Source organism: Lineus longissimus, chromosome 2 (assembly GCF_910592395.1).
Source record: "Lineus longissimus chromosome 2, tnLinLong1.2, whole genome shotgun sequence".
NCBI classification, from domain to species: Eukaryota; Metazoa; Nemertea; class Pilidiophora; order Heteronemertea; family Lineidae; genus Lineus; species Lineus longissimus.
Window position 1 is genome coordinate 26,578,571 of NC_088309.1, and position 22,018 is coordinate 26,600,588.

Here is a 22,018-nt window from a genome sequence, read left to right on the forward strand (position 1 = left end):
ATGAAATTGCTGAACTGTGTTTGATCGATCTCGACCCTAACCCCAGGGGACATTTTGATGTCATAGAAGCTTAGTGGCTGTTCCAGTCAACGTTGTCTTAGCTTTTTCCCTTTTATATTGCTCGGATTATAAAGGATCCACAAACAGCATTGTGTGCATGAAAAATAACAATGTGGGATTTCAAGTTATGTGAAAATAATTGGAGCTAAATGAGATAATACTACAGGGTTACTGCAACAATCGATTTGACAACCGCGTAACAACCATGCGAATCAACCATATTCACCTGCGACACGCATTCCATCGTCAAACGCATATACTTTTTTTGTTAATGCACGGTTTACTTTTTTCTTGTAAAATAACACAATAAGTGCACTTTCTATTTTGATAAATTTATCAATAAATGATATCAGATTCAGATCTTCATTGAAAAGTTGAATCAAAACGATTTTCCATGGCACTTATTTGAACACTGTAGCAATGAAAAATCCGAGGAAGAGGCATTATACATTGCTTTGAAGTTTATATCAATATCCACCATTCATCATTGGAATCCGACAAATGTTTTACATTTGGTTGACATTGTACATTATTATGAAAAGCAGATACTTCGCACTGAAATTTCAATTGTCGAAAAGAAAATTCGATAGTGAATTAACGATGTCAATAGAACAATGTAAAAAATTCACTTTTTTCATTTATCTATTTGACAGTACTCCCAACTTACAATACATCGTGTAGCAAGGATTACTCGATGTAGTAATTTGTTTAAAAAAACACCTGGCTATCTGGTAATCCTCTTGGTACATGCCGTGCTTTCAGAACCAATCAATTAACACACAGTTATTTGCTCCCATTTTAACGTGTGTCTCTGTCATTGGTTTCGAGAACCTTTACGTTTGAAGCAATGAAGTGATTGACCCGCTTTTAGTTTTGGCCACACCATTTTGAATAATTAAGGTTTTGTTGACAAGTGGAAGTTCTTGCTAAAATCAGCAGAGGGCCAGTGGTTGTCTGGTGCAGATTACATCGCATGCTGGCTTAGCCTACATCTACAATTACAATACCGAAAACTATTTGTTTACTGAAATGTTTTCAGATTGTAACAATAGGGAACGATTTCAGCATAGAAAAAGATTGCAAACGTTTTTAACTATCGATTTTTGGTTCAAAGTTCGGCTTGTCTCTGGCGATGCCATAAGGTATACGGCTAGAGTTGTGGAAATAGTCCTGCCCTATGCCTTATTGCATCGGCAGGGGTTAACTATTGAATATTTCCAACCTCCCAATTAGCGTTTCTCGTGGCTCCAGTTACTGTAGCAAATCCACCAGAGTTGACGACTTGCCTCCCATATAATTGGCACTCGTCACGAAGGCTGAATAGTTATTGACAAAGTTCTGTAATTTACACCTATCCTTTCTTCAATCTGATGAAATATTTACGCCGAAAGGTTCATGTTTTGCTTAACTTTTGCAACGCATCTTGCAATTTCTTAGCACAATTAGGCATGTCTCGAGGAATGTTGATCATGCTGTATGAAAAGGTCATGCAATCATAGCAGAAACAAAATATCAGGAAACATGACAATCCGAGATTTTAGTTTGTATTGGATGATTTTAAATGCTTCATCTTTGGTACAACAATATCTAACCGTTCGTGTGTTTTAGCCGTATGTTTTAAATAGTTGTTACTGAACTGTGCATGTATCTCTGTTTACTTGTAAACAAACAGGGTCCATTTACGTATAAATTGGCAAAGGAGTATGCACCAGTCCCGAAGGGTTAATGATTCAGGTCTTCTCTGTGACATCTGGCGACAAATATCAGAAACAAGACTGAAACCATCTCAAAGATCCTGTTTTTCATCTTACAGAGTCTTCACTGGATTCACAACTTCATGCTGAAATTGATTCTTTAATGCCAAAGCTCGAATCCAAACCGATCCATCACTCAAGTAAATTGGGTGTGTCAAGGTTAGGTAATACGCCTCCAGTTAACTAACGATTTGTTAAATTGAAGAGTAAATTACTTTTTCTAACCAACTAATGAGAAATGCTTGGATGATTTATGAGTTAGTTGATCTATTGTCATGTTTTGCATGATACCTTGCTCTGCAGCAGCTGGTTATGAAGGCAAAGTAATGAGGCATTCTGATTGAGTCACACTAGGCATTTGGTACATTCTTCAGTAAATTCCTTCGGGATTTGTAAGTGAGGGTGATCACCCAGATTCTTGATGTTAGGCACTATTTCCAAACCTGCTTTCAGCAAGCGAACTAGAAGCCATTGTTTTACGCCACTGTTCCGGCCGAAATTATCTGGTTGGTTCTTCGGTTGTTGACGCCAGAGGAGTAATAGCACTGGCTGATGCAATGGCTTTCGTTTCGCACTTTGTTAGTCTTGCCGCTGCACAGTTGCCTGGTAGGGTATCAAGAATTACCGGGTATCAAATCAAAAACCAGGGGGCCTGGAAGATATATCTTTCCATAAGCATTAATTTGTTTACATGGAGATGATGCTAAGCCTGACCATAACATCCAATGCAATTAGAAGGGGATTTTTTTCGAATGTCGACTTCCAACCTCTCCTCTGTCCTTACACGTGTTCAGAGTGAAAGTAAATTTTGTTTCGCTTTAGAGCCCAAATACATAAGAATACGATCTTTCAACAGAATGATTTGTTCCCCAGACTTTCTTGAGCTTCTATCTGCAGGGGTTCAAATATCCGTATATTTTTAAATGCAATACTCGATATCTGCTCGAAAATTCAAATGGGAAAATAACTATGCCATAATTATCTGCATCCGTGCTTGATGATTCATGAAACAGACTTGGCGCCGTGTCCCCCGGCCAAGTCCTCAGTGATTCGGGTCTATCTCACTTTCAGTGATCGAGTATTGCAATTTGGTCTCGGGGAAATAAGTGTCTTAAGTGGCCTTTCATTTCAGTGGGAGACACTCCCAAGTGTAGTTGACAGATAATGAATCAACTCTCTCATCACAAAGAAAGAAGTTGATGTCCTCGTCTTTTCATGCTCTATGGTAAATTAGTTTTGTTATTATGGAGTATTCGCACGTTGTGGCAAGAAATATGACATTCGTTATCATCTTTGAAGAAAAATTAACCTGATAGAAACAAAGTTCAGCTTCCTGTATGTGAGCTACAGTCTTAGAAATAAATAGATAATAATAAATGGTTTTGAACTTTTGAAAGACATTTCAATGTTTTTTTGGCAACATAGTTATGCACCCTGTAGAGTGCTTTCAAACATTAAAACCCCTCTTATAACGGGTTTCCTTTTCACTAAAAAACTGCTATAGGTTTGGTGCGCCCCCATATAAAACATGGAAGTTTTTGGAAAAGCTAAGAAACTTTAGTTCTTAGAGTGTGTGTGGCTGTGAACTGATAGCAATTGGCAAGAAGAAATAGTCAAGTCGTGTTTGTATAAACGAAGATGAATCATATATATTTGTTGTTGATCAAAACATCGTGTGACACAAAATTACACATACATGCAAGGCGACTGTAACAGTTTAAAAACCCTTGAACTTGGCCGAACTTGTCATGAAATTCAGCTTAAAATCTCTGTGTTCTTGTAACTTCTTTTCAACAATCTCAACCCATTTCATGACATAATCAACTGAAGTTCCGCGCGCAGAATCTACCACAATCCACATTCATTTTGCAATAAAGCTTATACTTATGGACTGCGTCAAATATTATATATTATCCCATGGTGCCAAAATATATATACGTGTAGCTCTATAAAACGTAAATAGATAACACCTTCGTTGGAACAAGTGTCATTGCAAAGTACCAACTTGGAGACCTATCATGAGCGGCAATAAGTATGGCATCTCGTGGTGCGATCACCTTCTCATTGAAGGTACCACAATAAGTTGCAATGACAGGTGACATTCATTGTCATTATGACCCTTTCACCATTCTGTTAAGAGACTGTAAGAAGTACATTGACGTATAATTGGTTGATAATTGTTTTTTAGTCTTCTTATGACATTAAATCTAACCAAGTTGCCGTGTGAGCTATGAAAGCTTAAATCAAGTTGATACGATTGATCATCGAAAAGTAACGTATTGTTCAAACTAAAAGAGAGTGTAAGAGAACGTCAAGTTTACACAAGCGCTAACTACTCTTCTCTTTCAGTCGTAATAAGAGGAAATGTTGTTATTGTTATCTTTTGAATTAGCCTGATGATCTCATTTACCAATTTGAAGGGTTAATGCCAGGCTTACAAGAGCTTCATTGTACGCGGATATACCCGTGAACAAAGGCTTCACAAAGGGTTCATGACCATGACACCTTTGTTCTCCGGCGTGATCGTATACTATGTACCTCTGTATAAACCTGGCCTTGAATCATCTAAAATTGATTGCTCAGATGAACCCTACCTGCTTTCCTTTTATGAGAATTACATTTACTTAAACCAAAGCTAACACTAGATGCCATGTTGACAATGAAGTGCATAATTACATGTGACAATGAGTACATTTTGCTTCACTATATTGGTTTAGATTGTATAAAATGTATGGTTTTTACAAATAATGTTGTACAGCACCTACACAATGCTCCTAGTCTAAACGAAAAATGACATATCACTACACAAAGACAATTGTTAGTATCATTAAGCTGTTCAATATTCGATAGTAATGGTAGCATCAACACGAGACGTTACAACCAAAAGATGACTGGCCCTATCCTCTGACATCCCTTTGCAGAAACTGCAGTATGAATTGCTGCAAAACACTGGGAATCAGTGTGTCTGCCCCGCGTTTCATATTGCATTTTCAGTTCATGCTTGCATTATCCAACACAGCATCAAGCAATGTAACTTCTCTGACAACCCAGTTTTCATAACCAGCACGGTATATCTAGTTTTCTGGTCGAAAGAAATCATGCATAATAGTGTTTCTGTAATATGGTCATAGCAAATATACGCTGGGTGTTCATTTCATAGATAACTTTGCAATATATACACATTCCGTCGCTCCCTTGAAATACTGTATACATGGTATACACTGTGTTGAGTGTCTCGATCGTCTCCGAATGGACCTTGATAACTACGATTTGACTAGACACAAGTAGCTTTACCGGGGGCATTATCACTATATCAAACTGAGTATAACAAATGCCGGCGGTAAGATCCTTGTAAGGTCTATGTTTTGCTCACTACCGAATATCGGCAAATTTCTATAATTTTTAGAGAACCATAGACCTCATAATATTGCAGAGTCCATGTTTAAATTTCTTTAACTTGCAGTGTTGCTTCTGAAAATACCATTTTCCAATGAACATATGCTTATCAATTTAAGCCCCATCTCGGAATACCTATTTGTAGAGTATGGAAGCAAGAATCATTCTAGAAAACATTAAATGTAACATCTATAAATGAAGTCTTAACAACACGTTTGTTCGATATTTTTTTGTAGTTCATCAACACATTTTAGATTTTATCAAAACGTGTCTAGTGCGTTTAAGCCGGTTTTGGTGCGCCTGTACAAAATGCCTATGTTACATGTTTAAACGTAGACGCGCCTCAACCGGCTTCAACGCGTCACCACAATTTATTTGCAATTTTGAAATTGGAAAACTAAGAACATGTTCAGGTTAGTAATAGAACTGGTTTGTCAATTGCAACATTTCAATGGATGAGATGTTTAATTAGCAAAGTTCATACATCGGAATCACAATGCAAGTCCTGCACCAAACAGGTGTATACTCTAGTTTCACCGATTTCAGACCGGAATCTAAGGACCCTAAGTACTGAAATAACCGAAACGGCTGTAGAACGGATTTGTCATGGTTTAAAGAAGACTACTTAAAATATATAAAAGTACAGAAGGTACATACTGCATATTTCTACAGTATGTATGCCAAGCCCTTTATCGTGCGAGTTCAATCTCTTTTTAGCCATATGATACCCGTATCTGACAGAGCTACTGAATAATTTCACCTTTTCGTGTATGTGGTGCGATTTGTTGCAACAAATACTCACAGCCTGATTAAATGGCTTTCATTTTGTTATCATTACTTCAGTCCAAGAAACATTATCAAATAAATACACCCATCAACTCTTCAAATATTTTACTAACTGTTTAATCTGATATTCTTACAGAAGCAGGTTCAAAATATACATTTTCAACAATGTTCAACATAAACAGAACACATAGAATGAACTGTACATGTACATGTATGCTGTCATATACATTCAAAATTAAAAGGTTCAAGTGTATTCACTCACGGATATAGAATTTGTTAAAATGCTGCACCTTTTTTTCTGCATTTTTATACGTGTAGGTCTAGATTGTAATCACCTTCTAATACATATTTGCAAAACGTTCTCCGAAGTTCTTTGAAAAATTACGCGCATACACAGCTTCAATGTTTTTCTAACCATAATAAAAACTGCCTGTTTGGTTGCGATTCTCAGCAACTGAAGTTTCTACCTGGTTAATGGTAATGAGAACTGACAATGCCACAGATACACCGTACACCAAAACAAAAAAAATAACGAAATTGTACATGCTAAACGATGGCGTATTATTCATGCTTTCACACCATCATATCGCAATTTGCATTCTCAAAAAGCGACGTTCAGTATACCTGACGATCATATTCACAATTTATTTACAATATTATATGTTTTTTATAAAAGTCACACAAATGCCGGACAAAGAAGGCCCCTTGTGTCCGTAGACGCCGCCCATCCCAACACCGTGTAATATAAGTACATAGAGTACATTTATTTACAAACATACATTGTCATATTCGTTATAATGGTATCGTAATGAAGAAATAACAAACGCTTAAATTGTCAATAGTCCGGCTGTGAATCCTTACGAACAAAAGATATTCCGTTTTTCACCCAAATGTTCAGACTCATATGCCGCTTTTGGTCGATCTAAAATGATCATTCACAACGTCAAATTGTACGTCTCCTTTCTACCTACCAAAGGGGGCAGAGTCTGACGGTCACTGGTCTCAATAACCTAGACAGTTCAAATTACTTAGAAACCCGCTATAATGGGTGTATTGAGGTAACACATTAATGCATTATATTGATAACATTTTATCACAAGGAAACACTGAAGACATTTGATAAGGCGAACATGTGTGATTTCTGTTCAAAATTAACGTTCAAATTAGATTTTTATAAAGACAGAAGAAATGTTGGCGCTGTTTCACAACTCATTTGGGATCAATGCGTGCACTATTTTGAGTAGCCATCCTTAAAAATACACCAATATCGGGAAGTCCTGGTACGTTCATGTAACATTGAGAACAAATTTACAATGTACGTTAGGTCAAAGTCAGATCCTAAATAAGTGTTGATATCTGACGTAAGTTGCAACACTCAAGTGTGTGCTTTTACTTACAATCAATGTAACAATAATTACGCTCCTGAGAAATTAAATAAATGGTGATCTGTGATTTGCGGAGTGGAGGGGTGCAGGGTTTACATTGACCTTGTGGAGCACGCGAAAAAGGATGGGCCACGTTGTATCTGCAGTTGTGCGATCTAAACACCTTGTGTTTCAAGCTTTTTCCAATGAAAATAATGCGGTTGTTTTTGTTGCGCTTATAACATGTGTTCATCTGTGTTGTGTGAATCGGAGTAGCAGATTGTAACGTAGAAACATTTAGAGAACATGATTTCCCGTCATCCAGGCAACTCAGAAATACATCTAAAAACCATTTGCAACTAAGTAGATACCGTGAGTGCAGTGATCCAGTATTTCTTGGTTCGTATCTCGTTGTTTGGCTAAATAACCAATAATCGTTATCTCCCTCCTTGCACCAATTACCGCGGTACTCCCTGAGGTTGCCTTCCGGGAAAACAATAAATAACTTTTTGAAACACGGCTTTGTCAATTGTTCACCAAAAACAAAAAGGCTTAGTTTTTCCTTGCGTTTTGCTTAAAGACATGCATGAACACACTAAGAACTATGATACACATTTGAAAAATATATATACAGGTATATTGGGAAACCAATACTGCTCTTCATACCTCGCCAGAATGGTGTGCAAAACAATGATATACATGTATTATGATATCATAGAATATGTTTTAAAAAGCTTTATCTGAGTGGTCAGCATCTTGGCTTAAGATGCTGGTTTGCATACCTCGATTTAAAGTGCCAGAAAAATGGGTTCCTCGTTTTGGAGTAGTTGTCTTAATGGATTAATGGCCATCTCAAATTGAGATAGGCAGTAATACATGTTCATTGAAGTAAAGGTTGAAAAGTGTCTGCTTCAGCTAAAAAAGGTAAAGTAATGGCAGGAACGACCTGTTTGCCTCTAATTGACACTACATGTATTACCTCGCTTGATGCTCAACGGATGTTAAATTCGCTCTCTCTAAAAGTGTACAATGCTTTCCGATGTTATTAACTGATTGTATGCATATTTCAATGGTGCAGTGAAAATCACATTAGCGGCTAACATAATCAAAGCAAAATGCATTCGCCGTAAATGACTGAAATGGAAAGGCAAATGGGACTACGGCAGTTATATATTACACGCCGTGTTTGTTATTACATGTAAAACAAGAAGTGCCTTTGCAGCAAACATAATTCGAAACAGCATCGGCTAAACTCCGATGACAAATACATTGGTCTAAGCTTCTGATTGTGTCATCAACAATCGTTTAGTTCTGCTTAGTTTATATCCTCTTTGTTGAGTTTTACGAACATGTTTTGTCTTTTTTGTGAAGAAGTACCTGCTGCGATAACTTTAGGAAAAGACAAAAATATACATACAAGACGATTCCTCAATTTGGGTTTGTTGGTAGTAACGTCGATATTTGTAAAGTTCAAATATACCGTCCTTATAGATTAGCAAAATACGCTAGTGTACGTACATGTTATGCTCGTCGGAAGCACCCTGGTAACCAATACCCAATGCTAAGCACGTCTCAAACTTAAAGACTTGTAACTGCGTCGGCGGACTTTGAAAATCGGGCTGATTCGTAGGTTCCTTTTAGCAGTTTTCTTTAGAGATACTATTGAGGCTAAACGAATCCAACAACATGCCATCTGTTCTTAAGAGTGAGGCGGAGTCGATCAGAGTAGCAAGGGAACCCCATCATGCCCACCGGGAACCCATTTTTTATGTTGATGATGACAATACGGAAGTATTTTTAGTGTCAATGCGACATGTTGACCATGTATTCATGTTAAAAAGGAGCTTTCAGCTTTTTGGCAGAGCAGTAAAGTCTCAGTAGTGACATGGAATCTCCGTCCTGGCATGTCCCTGAACGCTGAATGTAATGGCATACGTAGGAATAAAAGAGCTGTTCCAATCACTCTCCGTACCAACACTAGTGTTGCAGATGTCTATATTGAGGTTATAATTGCCAAGAAATGATGAAAGGCATTGAGAGAAGAGTCACTAGAAGAACCAGCACACTGCTTAGCGTTAATCTTGCACTGTTTGCTCGACTTCTCGATCCGGCTGGCACTGGAAGATTAATGAAAAAGCATTAAGTTCTGATTAAAAATACTTTGTCTCGTGATATGTTAAGAATATTGCAGCAATTAAGTTGCACCGTTTAATAGCACAGCCTTCCTTGCGGATATCGGTTTCAACGTACAGCCCTTGTTAAGGCTAAGACAAAGTGACATTTAGTAAAAGATCCGTAGAGGATGTGAGTCGCACTTTGGCGACTATGTCTCGTTGCACTTTGGCGACAATGTCTCGTTGCTATCCACCTACGATTTGAACTGTTGCCCTCAGATTTTTACAAAGAAACGAGTAGGAAGTATTCCATTGTGCCATGCGGAAGGGTGGCTGAACGTGTTCCGATTTGATGACAGAATGGTGATAGACAGTATGTTCAGAGGGAAAGCAGGAAATATAGGACCATTTGGCATTACAAAGAACAGACAGATCACTGTTGTATGTATTAATGGAGAAAATGATGTTTATAATACAGAGTTTCTCATTCCAGTTTTTTCTTTTAAGCTTTATCTTAGTTCCTGCAAGCTCGACAGCTCTGCCTCCATGCTTAAGTATCTAGAAAACTTTAGAATTCTTGAAAACGACAACATGCAAAAGTGCCCTGACGATTCATACGATATCCTCATGCAGCATTAAACTGTGACAGATAGACGTAAAGAGCGACAATGACAAACTTAAATGAAAAAGCGAAGAATGCATACTCTCTTTTTACTATCATAGAGTGGTGTCTGTATCATAAGTGTGTCCAAGTAATGTATGTATATACTCTTCATTATCATTTTAGCTTGAATTTTGTAAACACACAGCCAAGCCAACTCATTCCATTCCCATAACATGCTGTTTCATGCAATAAATGTATGATATAAGGCGTTGTTTGGAAATCACTTTGCATTCACCACATTATCACTTTTAGTCAGCGGTCCAATTTATTGTCCCTTGCCAGGCTATGCCCTGCTTCACCTTTGACATGCCATGGGTACGTACTGTAGCTGCCAGGCGGGTAATGAGATGGCACCACTGCTCCTGGTCCACCGAATGAAGTGGATTCACCCTATTGTCGATTTCATTCTCCTCCGATTCTATCGCAAAACATGACATATAGTTTATACAGCTTTAAATTGAAGTCGTATGTTTTACAAAAAGAACAAGATATGGTATTTTTTCAAACCAGTGGAAGCTTTGTATTTCAAAACAAAAGCACATGATTTTAGCAAAACCAAATAAATACAACAACACTTAAGAGTAAAACTTCAGACATAATGATTGTAATCAATAACAGAAAAAAGAAAACGTGTAAAAAATAAAGAAAAAACCGTACGTGCAAACACTTTATTTTAATTCCTTGGGAAGAGATCTGAATTTAAAACTCCGAAATATCTTTTTGAAGACGAAACTGGAAAACAAAACCTACTACATAAAGAATTCAAAACAAATTATCAAACTTTTTTGCTTACCATGCTTACCTTGATTATATGGCGGGCCTGGAGTTTTGGCTATAATATTGGGATTGAACTTGTCTGTACCAAACTGTTGGTTGTCTACTTCATTGTATGTCTTTGTAACCCAGCTTCTTGACGGCTCGGTTGTTTTTACCTCCGGCTTTATGGGTTTTGGTGGAATAGATTCTGCAATAAATTATGAAACTCGCATGAGTTCATGGAGGCTTTGGCTGCAGTAAAACTATTTATAATTCATTAGTCTGTATTTGTAGAATTATTTGATGTGGCTGGCCTATTTCCTACGTCAAGTGGGCTTTATCAGTATTTGGTTGGCTGGATATACCCTGAAAAAGAAGGTGCATCTTTGGATACATTGTTTTGCCTTAATCTACCGCAAAGAGAACGGTGCATTATTGCAAGCTTAGCTAAATCGATAGGAGAGCTAAAGGCTTTCTGAACTGAAGTCAATTTGCATTGAAGGAAAATTACTGTTGAGATTCGTCACTAGATGATTACGTTGCCATAGAGATGTTCTGAGAAAAGTACAAAAAGTTATTGCCTTGAGGACATTATGTCTTTTATTTGTGTCCTAACAATGTCACATACTTCGAGTGTGCTGTTCATCAGATGTTAATATTTGCTTTCCGAGAATCACGGGGCTAATTTTACCACCATCTCATTGATTCTATCCGGTAACTAGGCAATCAAAACGTAAGTGTCATTTAACATCAGTGATGATAGATCTAAAAGTATCCTTAACAAACTATCTTATCTAGTAGACTCATAATCCACACTGCACAGTTTAACTGACAAAAGGCTATGCACACATCTCAACAAAAGTAAGTTCCACCTTTTAATAATTGGTCATTCGAAATGATCCACAACAAAGCGATAGATATTTCAAGATACACCACCACTATGGTCTGAGGTGCAGACATTGCTACATTGTTGTGACATAGACGTGTTTATGTTTTAGTTTTGCCGTCATTATCATCTGAATACTGTATTGTGCTTGTGTACTTTGTATTCACATTTGTACTACTTCGGCCAAATATGTTCCCAACAATAACCGTGTGGTCAATAATATCAGTATACTTGTGATGATCCTAGTGTCTGTAAGCTACCATTTGTCTGCGTCCAGTCTTTGTCCATCAATTAAGTGGACTGATCAGTATTCTAGATGAACCATTCTGTCTTTGCACCACGGATAACCAATGACCCCCCTATTCATCTTGTGCCTTATCTCTCTGCTGCAATGTTTCGGCTGTCGAAGCACCTTCATGACCAGAATCTATAGGCACTTAATCTGTAGTCATAAAAAGGTGAAGAGGCCAGGGCTTTCTTATGGGGTTTCAGAGAACAAAGCAGTATGCAAATGGTTTAGTGCAAAAGTGGCTAAGCAACTGCTACACGTAAGCTTGTACTCTTAAACACTGACTGATGCAAGGTGTACCGGATAGAGTTTCCAGCCCATTCGACATCAGTTTCAACAAGATATTTACAGTTTTGGTCACAGTGACAGCAAATACATACAGAGGAGGAAGAGAATGGGTTCATAGCGAGTATGACAAATGCAATTCAAACGGTTTCAATATTTATTAATCTCGTATGGTTCCAATATTGATTTCTATTGTAAAGGAGGGACAGCTTTGCGACATCAACAGAAAGATTTGTCAAACAACCATTCCACAATTGGTTTAGTCAACATGTTTGGTTCGTTTCCTTTCATCATTTGAGTGATGATAATCTAGGATTGTCTTGGATATTGCGCACGAATATGACAGCTATGTTTAAGCCTTCTATGTACTGGGTACAGCAGTATCGGCTGTAAATCGCAAAGGTGGGTCATACGTTTCATGATGAATATGTTTTACTTGTCTACACATTGTCGCAACTGATCTGCTCATCGTATCGAAAACAACATCATTATGGTTCATCGTCTCGCTTAATTACTCGGTTGTGCTGCGTAACTGCCCATTTAGCAGAGGCTGATCGGAACATTGGAATGGAGATGATTGTGTTATGTCTTAAATTACACTTGCACAACGATCAAGCAGTTGGCAGCAGACAACCAACATTACAAAAGGAATTCATAAAGTCTTTATTTATTTTTGATCCCATTTTGCCAATTTCTGCTTTTACTCTTTTCCTTACTTACCATGTAATAGCATAGTTCCTTCATCACTTCCCAACCCATTCGATGCTATACACGTATACTTTCCAAAGTCATCCTTCTTGAGGTCTTCTATTGTTAGGCTGAGCGATATTGTTCTTGTTCCTTCCTCAAAGGCTTCTATGGTGTATTTATTCGATGTACCCGTTATTTCTTTACCATCCTTGCTCCAAAAGCTTCTTGCGTGAGGAAAGGCCGTGATTTTGCATTCGAGTATGGTTGCCTTTCCTTTCACCTGTCCTAGTTTTTTCGTAGTCAGGCGAACCTCTGGTGGAACTGTAATAGAAGGTAAAACGATGTGATGTTTCTGTTAGCAATGAGTTACACTTCACATCATGCACATCAGTTAAAAAGGATAAATTCATCAACTTTTCTTCTGCAACAGGCAGACAATTCGATTAACTAAAATAAACATGAATCAACAAGTTTCATGGTTATTCAACGAGTAACTATCAAGGGAACCGTCTCATTCTAATCTAATTACACAGTTTTCAGATGTGGTCTTCTATAGTGTCACTGGCAAATTCAATTTAAATTCAATGAGGGAGTTTGGAGAAGATGTGCTCTGTATCTAATGACTTATACATGGAAATGACTAATTCACACCAAGCTTGAATTCAGATGTTGCCCGTAGTCTGGTCCTGCAGACACACTTTAAGGTACACTCGTAAATAGTAGTCAGAACCAAATGCAAAATGGAGAAATTAGCCTACCAGTAGTGCGGGTAGTCTTTGAAATGATACTCATTTGTGTTGAATAGCTACTTACAATGTACAGATACTTTCATCCTCCTGTCCACGTCCGGCTGCACGCCGTTACTTGCAGTACATTCATAGTAATCATCACAATATCGTGAGACATTGTGGATTATGATCATTTCACCGCTCAAGCCAATCTCTGAAATGGACACAGTCAAAGTCTATGAGATATCGTTTTGTGATAGTCGGTGTCAAAAAAGCTTTAATTTGTATTATATCAAACAAACCTCCAACAAACAGTACTGGACATTTCGATTGATAACAGATCAATTGGAAACTGGGTAGAATGTAGGATATTGTATTGGAAATGCCTTACCTGTCAGATGAAAAGAAACAGCTCATATCAATGTTTTTGTAAATGCTAACCTTGCATGTCAGTATGTATTATAGCTTACAACAGGAGAAATTTTTTACTAGGCCGCAATTCACGTTTCGGTGTGATGAACTGTGCTATCTTAGATTGTTAATTTAATGTTTATATGAAAGCCATGAGTGTCAATTTATTATTCATCATCGTTATTGTTCCTGGTGACTTTTCATACGCGACGCTTTTGGGTATAGTTTTAAGAAGGGTAAGTTTGGAACAGCCAAAACCGTTTTTCAAAATACACCCATTGATAGGTTTGGAAGCCCATGCAGGCTCACGAGACATTGCAGTAAGAAAGAGTGCATAATACTTTCAAAGTTCAAAGGAGTTCAACTGCATTCATGATGTTGTCGTTTGTTCCTTTCATAAATGATCGAGGAGGGATAAAAACGGCATGCTAGTGCAACCGAGGGTGGGGGATATTGATAATGAAGATGATATCTTGGGGCAAACGGTTATAAAATATTTGCTGAAGATAATTACTGCTGGATACGATGTGGTAAGCAACCGATGTGGTGCCAATACCAGAGGGCGAGACAGGCATAGGTGTGCGGATGGTGGGCATTAGCCAGTTGTATCACCCATCAGCAAGGTAATAAATGAACGATCCGTTGAGTTTCACAATGCCTGGGTTCTATGTAGTCCTACTTATTAAACATTTTGAACGATTAAAAGATGCATGGTATTGGTCTTCGTTTTTAATTAGGTTGAGACGAAAATATGATGAATATTCTATAAGTTGTACGTGCTATCATTGAACATAAGGGTCGTTTTAATCGTGGTCTCAGTTTCCATCTTTTTTGACACAAATTTCACCATGCGTCTCACGAAACCTGAAATTGCAAGTCGCATCAAACTGAAAACATCGCCATGCTGGGAGGAGGAAGGGAAGGGAATATAGATTGGAGATAGTGGGAGAGGGGCAGGATACCATTCAACAGGCTTCATGCAGAATAGTCACAACTCAACTCCAAAATGAACCCTATCGTTTTACAAAAGAATACACTTACAGTTCCGAAGGGGATAACAGAACGACTCACAATTTTTTCAAAACGACATCGACAAACCAAAGTACCTGATTATGAATAACATGGTGGACTAATGTATCAAAAAACATATTTGAAGTAAGTCGTGGTAATCATTCAATGGTTTTCAATATATAACAGTATAGTTCAATATATAACTCCAGGGCCTACTCCACAAAGTTAGTGACTAGATTCCAACTTAAAACGTTTGGCGACATCATTTATTGATGATATATCGATCGCAATGCTACTAGGGCATGTATTTCATGCCCTTCCATAAAATGTTAAATACTTGAACGCATTAGCAATAATTTGTCTCAGTTCAAAGTAGGCTCTGGCTTTTTGTGGGTTTTTTTGCCACTAGAAAGTAGGCTTTCTTGGATACATTTGAGCGTAGTGGCGTTTAAATCAGTTTTTTTCACAAATTGATTCAGGTGTACTCTGTGAATTCGGTACGTACATTAATTAACCTGTCATAGTGTGATACTCAAAATGTCTAGCATGTTATTCAGTCGCTGGTACAAGAACGCTAACTCGTCATACAATCAATCAATTCGAGGCAGCGTTACCAAGGATCAGAGAGTAAAAAACTGTAACATGGTGGAGCCTTTCCAAGATAATGTGCACATACGTTTAAAGATACAAAAGTTTGCTTCAGATTCAGTGTCTGTTGATCGACCTCGTTAATTTTACATGCGTATACATGAATATGAATAAAACATGTATAGTGCTTTAAAGTTACATGTAGACCAAAGGAGTTTATTTATGGTAGTGGAATTTGATGAGAAGAAGTAGGCAATTAGGAGAAAACTTGTACTTGAAAATTGAAGTAGCATTGTTATCTAACGATTGAAACATGTTAGCTTATGTCTGAGACGAACAGGGTAACATTATACAAACGAATCTAATATAATTGTGTGCAACCATATTACGACCACAACTTACAACAACGTTCAGCACTTCAGAAGGACGATAATGCTAGAACATTGACATAGCTAGGATTCGAATGCACCAATAATTAGGGCATCGTATTAAAATCAGGATACCCCGACCTAGGAAATAGACTTATAATAAAACATAGTGAAAGAAACTACAATAGCTTTGAAGTGGATGTAAAACCCACATGCTGGACTATTTGATATGCCTAAGTCATGGCTTTCTTAAATCAAATTGCCTAAGTCAGATATAAAACTGCCTAAGTCGCATTTAAGTATTTGTCAAACTGCCTAAGTAATCTCGACCCGTTGTGTAACACCAGCAAGACATATCATAAATTGCATGTATATTGTCATGTTTAAACATGTTATTCTAAGTCAGCTGCAAAATAGATTTGAAATAGTTAAGAAACAAGTTTTTTCAATTTTTTTCAAAAGTAGAAGATATGACTTGGGCAATCATTTTACGAGATGACGATTTGCAATCTTAACATATTTCATAGAGAATCATCGTATATTGCTTGTTTTGTTTCATTTCATGCCAGGCCACTCTGAATCATGCTAGCTAGATCAGGCAAACACAATGGAAAACCTCACCCATAATGACATGCTGACATACCTTCACCGTTTTTTCAAAGGCACTTGCTAACAATCTCCCTTGAAAGCATTGATGCATTTTGCATGCTATCTACTTCCCGTAACCACTGTGCAGGATAGTGTGTGATATGAAACGGTCGCTCTTTTTAAAAGTGATCTTATTGCTCATGGTGGTTCATTTGAAATTACAATATTTCAATTAATGACTGTTATTTTTATTCGCTGTTCTGTACGATGACCTCTGTTTGCCTATTGTATTAATCTGATGCCACTGCATTATCTTTGGCATTATTATCAGGTTTTCGAATATTGAGAAGTTGCATTTTGGTGACAAATACGACAAATTGATATGTACAAATCTACTTTCTTATAAAGCGATTTTAAACTGTGTGCAATGTACTGTCTTAAAGTTTATTCATTCCCCAAACTAATCCAGAAACATATATAAAGCGACACATTTGACCGCACATACCAGTACCGCTCTACAATTGAGCAAGTCACAGGCTGTTCCACTGTGCCGGGGCACTTCCCGGCATCAAGTGTCATTGGTGCTGTATTATTTCAGTAATAGATTCTAATGTTATATAGTTTGACCGAGAACCATATCATAATGGAGACTTTAAATGCCATGCTTATCTTTAGTTACATACTTCCTCCTTGCCCACAGTCCCACGTTGGGTGCAAGACAGCCACCCTCTCTTTGTCATAGCTCCACCAAGAGATTCGTTCTCCTGTGAAGAAAAATACATTTTAATTTTTTATATGTTTTTTTTATTTTCTGAGGTCTCTTGTTTGTCACTTTCTTGGAAAGACTCCGTTTAGCATTCCTTTTGCCTGGCCGATGCACACCAAAACGCAAGACGCAAAAAGACGAAGTGATATTCGCAGGCGACGGATGGAGTGGATTCCTGTTCGTGATCTCCAGAGCCTGTGAATATCAGGTCCGCTTCAAAATCTTGCGTTCCAGTGGGTAATAGCCTGATACTTACTCTGTTTTTCCTTATTGCCTCTATATTTACGGTCTTTCTTAGGATTCCACCTTACTGACTTGCCAGTGATTCCTTTAGTGGCGTGGCATGCAGGCTGAGAATGACCCCATTCTGGAACAGGGTAGCAATACAACCCGTCAAAAACTGATGGTGGCGGGGCCCCGCCTTTCAAAATACATCCAAATACAAGGCGCTATTTTCAAAGTTTTCTTGAAGAACGGCTCTTGTTGACTTGTTTGGGCGAGCATTTTGTTACCCTTTATAAATCATCTTAATCGTTTGCTGAGTCATTTCTAATATTGCCGCAATGACATGGATATGTTGAAATATCAGAGCGTCAGCACCCATTACTTTCGGTATTTATCAACGTATTTTAAGCTACTTCAACATAGATATAATAAATGTGGGTTCAAGACCAGCTCGAGTCATGCACGACAAATGTTCAGTCAGTTGCAATGATAGGCAAAAGTCCATTATTTTCAACATCAAAAAGTTGGTTTCATGAAGCTATAAGCCAGAACCTCTCGTGAACGTTAAAAATAGACGCCCTTGATATTTGAGTGATTTTGGAGTTGTTGGTCAAGTTACCAGCAATATATAAACCATCGGCGTTTGAAGGGTATGCAATATAAATGACAGCGGAAAATGGGTATGGAAGGTTTGTGCTTTGGTTGTGCATGTTGTTACTGTGTATGGTTGGGTTGTGTGCATTGGTTGGTTGGTTTACAACTGAAATTCTGCAAAACACCTGTTTGAACTTAGCAAATCAGTATATCCTATTTGCTTGATATTTACTCAGGTTGCTTTTATTTTTAGCACTTGTGATATAATAATGATAATGAAAAGCGACTGATTTAAATGCTTGTTCAATAGTGAGTCAAAATAAAACTTAACTGGCGCATCTCATTTTCTAATGTTCGCCTCCAAAGGTTTCTGTTCGTAATATACTGTTCTCGTTTGAAATTTCCCATGATTTTGATATTTCCATTAAAGAAGATAGACACTTGGGACTTTTAGTCGGCCAGGAAATTCAAATTAAGGTATTGAAATGTCAGTAAAAGAAAAGCCCTTCACATAAGTGTTAACCAGAGGAAATTATCTGATTGAAAATAACACCCTGTTTGATGTTTTTCATGTTGGAAATGAAGAAAAGGAACACTGACTATCTTCGCGCTGTTTTACATGAATCTCAGTTGATATGGATATATGTAAACAAGTTGTGGTAAAATTGTAAATTATGTCAGAATTATATTCACATCAATTTCACTCGCATTTTTCCTTTCCTTTCCACACCCTTTTCAAACAAAACAAGCACAAATGAAGAGATAATTCAGTCTATGAAAATGTGAACAGAACAAGAACTCAGACAGGACAACTGACTCACTCTGTAATTAATTGATAAGTAATATGTTTATACATTTAACTCAATGATAGTCTAATGTGTACAAATGGCAAGGACTGAAGGCATTGCTGGGGCGATGTTCTTTTTGGCGATCAAGTTTCACGAAACAAAAATATGGTAAGCACATGCTATTTCAAAATGATGGTAAGCCATATGGTCGAAAAACCAATAGAAAGGCTATACTTCTGGTGCTGAAATATCGCAATATCTACCCAGAGAATAGATTGACAATGTAAATGCAGTTGATATCCAATTTGGTTCTGGTTAACTCTCATTCAGGCAAGGTTGACACCTTCTTCTCTGACAATTGGACAAGTTTTCGATATTGTTTATTTGAATAATGATATGCGTAGATACATAAAGTCACCAGAAAAATAGTTTCCAATTTCGAGAAGAGAATGCCTTTCACTAACCCTCTTACTTCAGAGTAGCTGTCTGGCAGTGCGATCAGTCATTGTCAGTAAGGTTTGCTACTGGTGGATAGGGATATTGGCGTGGTAAGTTCTAGGTGCATTTAGGTGTTGAGGTGAAGAATAGAGGATCAAGTTAGTTGAGGTAAAGTCTACAGTATTTGGGTATTTGTGTGCTGGAATATTGATCATTGCATACATACAGCCTGCTTTGAGAAAAAGCAATCGAAGAACGTTTCTGCAACGGTTTGGTTATTCGTTTGATATAATAGCTAATATAACTGTTTTCTACAGATTATTATGACGGTTTTCCATCACTAAACATAATGCCATTCTTGCTGTTATATGTACTTCCATGTAAATATATCAAATGTGTTGATGAATAGAGGAAAAAAATAGATGCCTTTGATATTTGAATGTCATAGTCGTGAATTGTAGAGCAGTTTGAATGGTCTCGATGTAACTAATGGACTCAATCTGTAACACGTTCCGTTAATAATACGGTCCAATACAACCTTAAGGTTCGCCCAGTTGAGGTTGCGAGAACCTGGCTCCACGAAAGAGCAACTTCATTTGGTTCGGATATCGTTTCCAAAATAATTTGGGATATGAAAATACTATAAGATGCTGAGTGTTTTGATTATCTCTGAAAGCAGGCTGTATGTTGTTAACTTATCACACACACATCCATCACACATTACACACACAGCTGACAAGACAAACAACATGAACCCTCTGGAATCAGCATAATATGACTTACGTTCTTTCTCCCCTGCCCTCTCTTTACTTGGTAATCTGTACCATGTGATTGAGGGTTGGGGAATACCTGTAGCATTACAAACGAGTTGTACCGTGTCGCCTTCCCGAACTGTAACGTCATCACTGGACAGATCGTCAAGGATCTGCGGTGCAACTGAAAATGAAAAGAGGAAACGTTTTGATACATTCCCAGATCCAAAATATGGATAAGTTTGTTCTAAGATTGTTAGTTAAGATCTGATTCAGTTTTTCGACATTAGCATGTACGTTCGTTACATGACTCTTGTAAGATTTGGGAATCGTATGAAGAGTCTCATCTCGGTTTCCGGCCAGGGTATTGATGCATTGCGATCATCATTGTCCTTGTTATCTGTCTCATTGAAGACGGACATTATACGTTAAGTCGAGAGCGTTAGTTGAGAAGACAGTTGGTGGTACACTTAAAGTCCACGACGACCATCAATCATAAGAAAGAAACAGGCGTTTTCACATTTGGAGCTGTTCCGGACTTGATTCTTGGTATGGAAGCTAGTAATGAAACTTCCCTTCAAGCAAAAAGCGCGTCGAATGTACCACCTCCGGGAACTATTGAGTTTTAAGGTTCTAGCAACAATATAGTCTTTCCGTTACATCTTGTAAGTTGGCAAAATGCTGTATAAGAAATAACTGTTAAGGAAATGCACGGATATTTGATGAAGCAATATTTTCTTTTCAAGCTTACATCATGCCACCCGAGGCTTGTAATAATTACACGCACGTTGTGAACAGTTCTTGAAGTGGCAGAAAAAACTTTAATGTTGCATCTCCTGTTATGGATCCAATTGAAGTACCTCATTATCCTTTCTAGCTCTGTGTTACATCTACCTGCAGCTGCTTACTGCTGATTGAACACAGCTTAGGTTTCAAAATACGACACTTGTGAACAACATGAAGGAATCGAGACAATTATGAAGGATATCAACGTTTTCCATTACTTCGAATTCAATTATTTTGCTCACTTTAAGATTGACTTGGGGGTATTTTAGAAATATGTGGATGGCATTATCAAAATAAAGCCGACTTTGTCACGTACCCTTTTTGTACCAAAACTTTCTTACCGCAGAGGGTGTTGCGCTGTGCAAACGAAGCTGATATCCTTCCTCATAAGAGGGATATCCTTATCAGAAATTCTTCAATCAGCAATGCCAGGGGGTGATAATTTGAATCTAATACGTATCACTATCATAGCTTGTTTTGTCCGGAATAAATGAGTTTCAACCAAGGCTGGTGTGTATCACACTGGTTTTATTGCAATTGCACCGAAATCTTCTGAATCTAACCCAACTGAACAAGTTGACGTTTATCGGGGACGTACCAAGCAGAACCATGATAATTTCAAACATATATTGCCTCTTGTCAGTCCATGCAGGGTTGACATGTCATCAATTTATCATCTCACGCAGAAACCGCTGCTGTTTTGTGTATAATATTGCAATGGTTTTGATGGTTATTATGAGAATGGAAAACGTGCACAGTGAACACACTACAATGCACAAAGCCTGGATTATTTTGATTAAAAATCCATTCAATCGATGGATCATATATGGCTGGAAATGCCGCCAGAAGTGGCAAAGATGGCTAACACTTACAACCAAACATTGTCATTAATCAGTAATTAGACGGAAATTGTTGCAATTTCTCAAACCAG

The 22,018-nt window shown here is 37.7% G+C and overlaps 1 protein-coding gene across 5 annotated transcripts in view; it reads right to left on the minus strand.

Annotated features, from left to right (window-relative positions):
• Positions 1 to 3,437: 3,437 nt before the first annotated feature.
• LOC135483285 (protein CEPU-1-like) overlaps positions 3,438 to 22,018 on the minus strand; it is a 177,372-nt gene continuing 158,791 nt past the window's right edge. For 2 of the 5 annotated variants that reach the window (XM_064764033.1, XM_064764028.1), the window contains exons 4-10: positions 20,333 to 20,485; positions 17,761 to 17,871; positions 13,858 to 13,986; positions 13,075 to 13,365; positions 10,941 to 11,102; positions 10,462 to 10,556; positions 3,438 to 9,477 (exon numbers count right to left, since the gene is read on the minus strand). In XM_064764033.1, coding sequence (XP_064620103.1) covers positions 9,436 to 9,477; positions 10,462 to 10,556; positions 10,941 to 11,102; positions 13,075 to 13,365; positions 13,858 to 13,986; positions 17,761 to 17,871; positions 20,333 to 20,485 — 983 coding nt within the window. In that variant the 3' untranslated portion in view covers positions 3,438 to 9,435. Of the gene's footprint in view, positions 9,478 to 10,461; positions 10,557 to 10,931; positions 11,103 to 13,074; positions 13,366 to 13,857; positions 13,987 to 17,760; positions 17,872 to 20,332; positions 20,486 to 22,018 lie in introns of all 5 variants that reach the window. The other 3 variants (XM_064764032.1, XM_064764030.1, XM_064764029.1) reach the window with 3 other exon arrangements.